The following is a 9299-nucleotide window of genomic DNA, read 5'->3' as shown; positions in this document are numbered from 1 at the left end:
TATATATGTATATAGGATACACAGGTTTCGTCCATGTCCATGAAAATTGTAACAACGCCTTCTACAATACTCTTGCAGCTCGCATTGCGTTTGTCGAAGTGTGGAATTTCTTGTAGAAAATGAATTTGACACGTATTAACAATGTTAATGGTAATGATAAAGTTAGTGCTTATAACAATTGTTAATGGTAATATTAATACTATTACCATTACTATTACCATTAACAATTACTAATACCACTAACTTTATCATTACCATTAACATTATTGGTTTAATAGTAATGCTAATGAAATGGCAACGGGTAAAAAGCGGTGGTTTTGCACAAGGGGAAAAGCAATGGCGATTTTAACGGTAACGGTAACGATTAACGGTTCTGGTTGTGGTGCAGCCAATATAATTGAGAGTTATTGGAAAAGTAATGGGAATATTAAAGTAATTTTAAATGGTAATTGAAAGTTTTCTGCTAAACTTATTTCCTATTCATCATATATCCTATTGATTTAAATATGCAGTACAGTAGGGAAAAGTAGAAAATAGAAAAGTACAGTATGGGTACAGTAGATCCCCTCCTTTGGGACACCACTATTTAAGGAACACCTCTTTAAGGGAGAACTTTTCCGTGAATCGAGTGGAAATATATCTACCTTTAACACTGCGGCAGTGTTCTACTATAGTCTACTAAACATACTGTAGTATTCATTTCTCTCGACAGAGAGGGCGCTGAATAGAGAAAACTTTCTCACAGAATTCTGAAAAAATTGATGAAATTTGACTCAAGTCACTCACTGTGCATGGTTATTAACGGCTTACAGAGATATTAAATAAAAGAGCGATGACTGTCTTAGCGCAACTGTTTGCTGTTACTCTTTATTAAGGTGTACTGTGCGGTCATTGGTTATAAAAAACAGGGATTGGGTGAAGGTCCTCCATGGGTGAAGTAAGAGTACCGGTAATGAGTCATTGTTTGGAAAATAGCATTCGCAACGCCAAATAAAGAAAACATGCGCAACGTTTATTGTCATTACTGTGTGATATGTCTCCGTCTCTTTTGGCTTAATTGTGTACAGAAGGTATCTTTAGCAAAGTAATATTTATAACGCAAAGTATAAGGTAGCTCTTATTCTCAGAGTCGTCAGAATAGTAAGAGCGCCCTCAGAATATTGAAACTGCCCACACGTTGTGTAGAAGAGTAAAATCTCAAGTTGAAAGCTATAAGTGCAGTGGCCTAGGGGTGCGTGGGGGAGGAGTGGTGGGGTGGGGCGCATGATTTTTAGAGTACCGTATGTTACAGTCATTAGTTGTCCTTTTATGGTTTTATTTAATTCATATAGGCCTATTTTGTTCAGAGGGTCTTTAGAGACAGACCCGGGTTGATTCTTGACCACTAGTAAATATTCGCTATTATTTTTTATTATGTATTTTGTATTATTGTTATTTTCTTCAATATAGTCGATTAATATATCTGCTGTGAATTTAATTGAAAATTGAATTATCATCCAGAATCAGCAGCGCAATAGCGCAAACAACTGAGCATCTGTGTAAACAAAAACAAAGAAAAACAATACAATTATAAGAAAACCTGGATTATCCCGAACTTAAATCATCCAAACAATTCTAATACACAGATAACTAAAACACTTAATTTTCACAAGCACTACCTACGAAAAGGGCTAACACAGCCTAAACTTCGCGAAAGTTTGGGAACTGGCCTATCGCACTTGGTTCCTCTTTCAATAACCATAAGTGGCAAAATCATTAGTGGGCAAACATTAATGGATTTATGATCATTAACTACATTTTGAGTCAAATTATTCATTCTGTAATTGGCATGGTATTGAATTGTCATTGATTGACTCAGACAAATCCAATTGCCAGCAGTTAATAGAACCTCTTTGTATGCCTACCATACATCCATAGAATGCGGATGTATGTTTACCATAGAATTTGATGATGATTTTTACTGAATTAAGTATTTTGCTTCCACTTGCCAATGATTAAAGGTTGACTTGAAGAATTGTTTGCTGTTAAGTAGGTAAAGTGGCTCCTTCTAACGCGTATGCAATCTACATGTAATAACATTAATTTCTACATGAGCCAAGTGTGTGGAAATGGGAAATCAAAAGTAGCAAGTTTATCTTGGTTTTCATAATGTTATTCTAATCATAAACTTCTTCAAGGTGGAGCATACGTCCGCGAATGACGGTTCGCACTTACACACGGGACTACAGAACACTCAGAGTACGTAATAATCTGTAATAACTCCACTTAAATTGGAATACTACATTTTCTTACGGGACATTTTAATTATAACTTGCATGTACACAAAATTATTTCCATTTTTTAAATATTGACTATACAAATTATAGAATATTCTTAAAAAACATTTTTTAAGTTTTACATTGATGGAGTATTTATTCTTTGTACGATTGTTTATTAATATTTATACGCTTTTATCTTTTTGACAGAATGGAGCAGCCCAAAGTTTCAGTAGGTCAATATGTAAATTTCACACGGTGACCTTTTGTATAACAAAATGAAAACAAACATTTAGCGCGATGGTGAATACAATGACAGAAACATGTGAGATTTGTTTGTAGACAGTATTATGCTCCTCTTGTAGACCTGGCGGTCAAGGATAATACGCCTACTACATACATTTCTTGTATTTCTAGGCTCTCCCCCTCAACTAAGGTAGGCGAGCCCATTGATTGTGCGAAATCCTTTGAGGATTACCATATAATGCAGTTGTTGCATTTGTTCTGTAAAAAAAATTAGTTCTGGAAGTTGCAGTAAGTTCTTTGGTGAGGGAACGAATCGTGGCCGTGCGGACTTATTCAATAGAGTATAGCCTAGGGTAGGAAGTTGCGGGCTAGCAGCAGAGGAGCCTCGCTAATTAATTGACACCGACAGTGGCCGTATCATCCACCTCGCTGTCAATGTTGAAGGTATAAACATTCAGAATTTTATTTTTTCTTAAAAGTGTCTGGTAGGCTAAAACTAAAAGGGAACAAGATGCCTATACGGGAGGTATGGTTATTATAATTGTATGCATTTTTATCTTCACCTTTGGCTTAGGATTTATAGCTAGCCAGATTTTTCTTGCAAGCAACTAGGGGAATATGAGTAGACCTGTTGGCCTACATATCATTATTAATTATGATTTCATTCCGTGGTAGGCCAGAGTGAAAGCCGGGCACTCACTTTGTCTGGTGGTTGCCTGCTGATGCAATCCTATGGAGAATGCAACACCACGACGTGTGTGCAACAGATCAATTTTGATGACGAATCGTGCAGAATGCCACCGACAATCAGCAGACAGTGTCGCATCATCTAACTCTCACAGGGAATAGATTCGTCAGCTGACTGTCATACGACCATAGTAGGCAGCAATGAGTGCCCTGCTTAATGTAAGGCCAAGAAAGAAATTTGCTAGTTTTTCGTCCCCTTGCGCATCCATTTTCTCTGCCTCACCAATTTATTTATTTTTTTAAAATTTCCCATATTTTACAAATTGTACAAAAATCTGGCTAAGTCACATCAGTTAAATTCCTCTCTTGATCGTTCGCGGTTGAGGATACATGTGGTAGGTATTAATCACGTCTAGTACTTCTTTTATTCGCTTTCAATGTGTTTACTTAGTAAAAGTGAGAAAGTATTAACTGTTTCCCATCGACTATCTTGGTTTTGCCATCTCAGAGTAAAAAAAAAAAAGGAAGGGTCCTCATTCTCCTTTTTTTTTTTAAATATTAAGACGAGACACTACTTTTTTTTTAACTTGGCCTAAAATAAAACTTTGGCATTCCCTGTGCAAAAATCAGGTCGGGAATTCCTGTCCGTGAATTTCGGACCCTCAATGTACAACCATATTAAAGAGTACCGAAGTTACAACTGTGTTTCACCAATGAAAATTAAGAATTCATTTAAGAATGGCCACAGTTAAGGCAGGGGCGCCACAACATAGCCATAAAATATCGTTGCTGGTTCGAATGGCACACTCACCTATGGTTCTGGAGGTGGAACAAGTTTTCTTGGATAAGGACTATAAACCGTAGGTCCCGTGTATGTACAAATGGCTATTGTGCACTATAAAGGACCCAGTACATCTTTCGAGAAGAGTAAGGGGCTACCCCGATGCCCGGTGTACGGTTCCATACAGCCCCTGTTGTGGACAGACGAAAGTAGCTGGTACCGTTTACCGGGTAGCTCAGACATGAAGGGACCCTTACGGGAGAAGAAAGTTACTATACGAGCTAGTCCATGCCTCTACAAATACGATGATCCTCACATCAGAGAGGCCTGTACTTACCGTAAGAGTCCATTGTCCTAAAGTTTAAAACACTGAAATAATAATGGGCCAAACTTTCTTTAGAATGCATTGTCATTGACAGATATTTTTCCCTTCATTTTATATATTAATTTAATGTTTAATACTGTTATAAATTTTGCTTTAATGTTCTCTTTTCTTTTTGCAGATTGATTTGTGCCAATCTCATCTGTCCACTGCAACAGTTCTATGCTTTCACATTGTTATTTTTACAAGAGTCTTGGCATAGCAAACTTTATCACCATGAATTTTTTATATATATTTATATTTGTGTTACCACTTATCAATGCGGACACACGGCTGATAAGAACTGATAGGGAAGATATGGTAGTAGTTGAATTTAATACTACAAATAAAAAACATGGAATTACATGGGCATATGATAATTGGGAGAAATGCTCATTTCAAACACACGATAAGTGCGGTAAAACACGTAACGTTGCATGCATTAGTTTTTCCAAGCGTGAGAATTTGGCGTCTCTTGTATCGCCTGAATTTTGCAGCAGTCTCCAAAAGCCAGTGGACAGCAGCATTTGTAAAACGTGTTCTCAAGATTGCGTAATGACCACATGGATACCGTGGTCAGACTGTAGTACTACGTGTAAATCTGCAACAAGGTATCGCACAAGGACTTTGGTTCAGGAGCCTACAAATGGTGGAAAAAAATGTGGGCCGTTGTCTGAAATTGTCCAGTGTAGAGGCTTACCAGAATGTGTTAATAATCATGTAATAACCGTTTACCATTGGAAAATAAATGAATGGACAAGTTGTAGAAAGGTTTGTATTAAATTTTATGATACATTAACATTACTATTCATTTTTTGTACAAGTTGACTTATATAAATTTTATTTTCAAGATTTTTAAAAAGAAAAAATGATAATTGAGATAACTATAAACACTAAATAGAATATATATTTACTAAATTCATATACCTATGTGTCTGAAATGCTGAAGAATTGTTTTGAACAGTCTCTGCTATAATGGAAATGCAAGTGCTGCCCCAGTCCAAAAGTGTCCATCATTTAGTTTAATACAGGACCGGTAAATTTATGAATCAAAGTCAGCTCCAGTGTAACATGAAACACTTTAAATTATTCAGACTAAGTTTCAGTGAGAGGTAGGCCTACCGGTACTGTGTTTTAACTTGTGAGAAGATATCCTGATGTTACAAAGATTTGAGCTCATAACCTTGAGATTTTATGTTTCCATAAAAATTCAAAATTATAAATTCCCACATAGAATTATAATTATGTCAACACAAATTTGTATACACTCAAAAGTTACATCTTGTAGTTATTGACCTTAAATCTGTGGCCTGAGACAATGAAGGGAAGGAATAATGATAACATGTAGGTACAAACTTCCTTTGCAAACCCATTTAAAAATCTGATAACCTCATTTATTTATTAGTGTTTTTCTTTTCAAGATTTGTAATACCTAGTTGGTCTGTTAGGGTACATAATACATCCTATATTTAACTCAGTCAAATCCTGAATATGATATTAATTAGTCTTTAAAAGAATAGGCACTATCTTATCTACTGGCCAAGACAATGTACAATATTCCTTCTGTTTTCAGCTGAGGAAGAGGTATTATTACTACTACAGGAGCTTTCAATAGAAAATTAAGCCCTATATCCAGACATTCAAATTATACTTGACAAAATCATGTGACATGCCTAAATACAGACATACTGACATGACATCATGACCATATACAGGCACATCATGACTATATATGGGCATACAACTTTTTTTTTTCAAAGAAAATTTGATAATCTGGCACAGCTTTAAAACAAATATTTTTCTCACCAAACATAATATAATAATGGTTGCCATATTCTTTGCATACAACAATATACCATTTAAAAAAAAATGGCTGATTATCAATTGAAGGATTTTTATAGTAAAAATTTGCAATTGAATGCTGTATTGACTAAATTCTGTTTTAAAATTTTTTATGAAAAAAGAACAATATTTGAGAAGCTTCACTATATGGCATTGCTTAGCAATAAATTAATCTTCCAAGGTTTCTTAGCTTATTTGATATTATATTATGATAGTTCTTAAGTGGAAAGTCTAGTAAAGATCAAGGCTTACTATGATTATTTGCAATTGACCTTCAGTTTTGAATGCTTTTGTATATTCTACAGTTTGAATAATTTTGGAGAACATACAGTAACTTTTAATGCTGTATAATTCCTTTTACTCGCACCAACCTTTGGTGTGGCTTTAGCCAATGTATATAGTGCTTATTTTGGAGTCAATGAATTACGTGTACTCGTAGGAGTATAGATAATCATAAAGGTGTATATAGGCTTTCTGGAAGAAAGGATATACAGATAATTTGGAAGATAGTGCATATAATGGGAAACCACTCGTGGGCCACTGCCAGGGTTTTTCACTAGACCCCAATGGTGTCTATTGTAAATTGTTGGACCCCTATCAGACAGTACTCTACCATCTTCTATCCCTGCCATTTGGAAAAATCCTGTTGCTGCCATAGCTCCATTTCAGTGCAAGTAGGAATGGATCACTTAATGAATAAAAAAAAAAAACAAAAACAAAAACAAAAACCATTATCATTATACCATTACATAGATTCCCCTACATTTTGTTATATCACACTGACCACTGCTTTTTATACGATCCAAGCCAAATCCTTGAACTGACATTGTACTATTATTACTGTCATTTGGAATATTTTAATAATTCTGCTTAAGCCTATTGCAATATGTCTGCAGCTATTGTTCTGCCTACTTATTCATAAACCGCTATTTGTTGTCGAAACTACTAAAAGGTCAACGTTGTCTGTAATTTACAGTACAGTAGTCTTAGGTCTATAATGCAATGAAAACTTGATGGCATATGTTGGGTAGTAAAAGTCACCGCATACTAGAATGCTTCAGGAAGTGGGAGGGTGATTCTTTTCTGACCCCCACCCCAACAAGAGATTTTTCCCAGAATGCATAGGTTCCCCTTTACTCCCTGTTGATTACAGGAAACTCCCACCTAAGGAATCGTTCTTGCCTAAAAATTTATTGAAACACTGAATATTAAAATATAGCATAGAGCAGGGTGTAGTTTTGGTCGGGGGTTGTGAAACAGTGTGGGGAGTGGCAAAATTGAGAATGCGAAACTAAATCCTTATTCCAATGAAAGCTTAATGATCATTGTTAGTATTTTAACATACTTCCTGATTACTGTCATGGGGAGGGATGTGTGTGGTTAACTACCTTGAAGATTTATTAAAACACCAATATTAAAATACAGCATAGAGCAGGGGTAGGGTTGTGAAACGTTTTTTTTCTAGATGTGTATAGGGGGTGGGGGGGGAGGGCAGGTATTGAAATTGAGTATGTTAAACTAAATCCTTATTCTAATAAAAACATGGTCATTTTTAGTGTTGGAAATAATTTACCGTCTTGGGGGTGGGGGGATGCCTGCCTGCATACGCCCATATAGAGCGAGTACAGTAAATATAATACCTGTGTGTTCCATATACTGTACCAGTGCTTTTATGAATTGGATGAACAGAGACTGCTTTTCAATTCTTGATTTATATTTCTAGCTCAGGCACTTAAGAGTTTAATCTCGGTTGTGACTCTATGATTTATTTAAATTTACAAAATTTGATTGAATTGTATGACAAGCTTTCAGTACAAACAAATAGATTGTAGGTTTTGACAACATGATGCAAATTAAGTGCTTTTGAACATAGCATCTTAATATCATTGAGCCCAAGACAGTAATAATTAAGATCGGCTCCAATTTGTAAAATAAATGATGATTAAGATGAAGTGAGTGATGACGAGTATTGATTAAGAATCAATCAATAGCACAAATAAAAGACCTAATATCTTAATCCATCCTACTCTAGTTACATATAAACCAAGAATTTGATTGATGAGTATGCTTTTACAGATTGTTCAATATTATTATTGATTGGAATCTGAAGCCACGTTTACATGGCAGAAGATCATCATTATGAAAGCGTTTACCTGATGATATTGGTGTTAAATGGCCATTGTAAACGGTGTTAGTGACTCAGAATAACAGACCAGTAGAGTTAATTCAGATCATTCGCATGTTTTTGATGAAGAACAGCTGTTGTTTGACCTGCGTAGATCATCACTGAAATCTCTGTTGATATATAGCACGAAATACTGTTATTATTATTTGCAGAAATGTTTTTAAATTACAGCAGTTTAATTAAACATTTTGTTTTTATCAATTACATAAATTTTTTAACTTTGTTGACAAGAAAGGGTTTTAAATTTCTTTCTTCAAGTCAGTTCTAATCACGTGACCTGGTACAACCGATTTATTAATCGGCGTCAACTGGAGATAACCGGTGTTATACTTACTGTATCGGATACCAAACAGCCTTGTAAACATGGCTTATGATATCTTAATCAAAGTTAAGTCTCAGTATCTGATAGCAAACAGCCTTGTAAACATGGCTTATGATATCTTAATTGAAGTTAAGTTTCTTAAGTATACTGAATCTATTAAATGTACCAAAATAATGTTATATAGTATGTAATAGGAATTTCGATGGGAGTTTGCATCAAGAAAATATCATGAGTGATATTTTGCCCTTAGTGATTGAATTGACCTCCAGAATGAATTTTTTGGGGAATGTATTTGGGAATGTACTGAGTATTCAGTACGATAACACGTCAGGTAGGGCAAAAACATCACTCCTATAATGTTTAGGAAGATTGTTTAAAGTTTTGCCTGGCGAATAAACAATAGTAAAAAACCTTGCAGTACACCACATGAATAGTTCTGAAAAGAACTTATGTGCTGGAAGTACCTATTATTGTTAAATAGATTGCTCTATTTGTCTTCCTGAAGATGAATAGGAATAGGACAATTGAAACATACTGTACATGTTTTTCCATACCCAGTGCTGAAACAACATACGTTTCACAGCAGGAGTGGAGCCAAATTACAGTTACTCTATGCCTAT

The 9299-nt window shown here is 35.2% G+C and overlaps 1 protein-coding gene across 3 annotated transcripts in view; it reads left to right on the top strand.

Annotated features, from left to right (window-relative positions):
• The first annotated feature begins 2535 nt into the window (after positions 1 to 2535).
• Positions 2536 to 9299, top strand: part of LOC117113591 (thrombospondin type-1 domain-containing protein 7A-like) — a 15938-nt gene continuing 9174 nt past the window's right edge. For 2 of the 3 annotated variants that reach the window (XM_033256980.1, XM_033256978.1), the window contains exons 1-2: positions 2536 to 2945; positions 4473 to 5101. In XM_033256980.1, the coding sequence (XP_033112871.1) occupies positions 4514 to 5101 (588 nt within the window). In that variant the 5' untranslated portion in view covers positions 2536 to 2945; positions 4473 to 4513. The remainder of the gene's footprint in view (positions 2946 to 4472; positions 5102 to 9299) is intronic. The other variant, XM_033256979.1, reaches the window with a different exon arrangement.

This window comes from Anneissia japonica, unplaced genomic scaffold (assembly GCF_011630105.1).
Source record: "Anneissia japonica isolate Jap-2015-1 unplaced genomic scaffold, ASM1163010v1 scaffold287748_len1686314_cov196, whole genome shotgun sequence".
NCBI classification, from domain to species: Eukaryota; Metazoa; Echinodermata; class Crinoidea; order Comatulida; family Comatulidae; genus Anneissia; species Anneissia japonica.
This window is presented reverse-complemented; position numbering and strand designations above follow the sequence as displayed.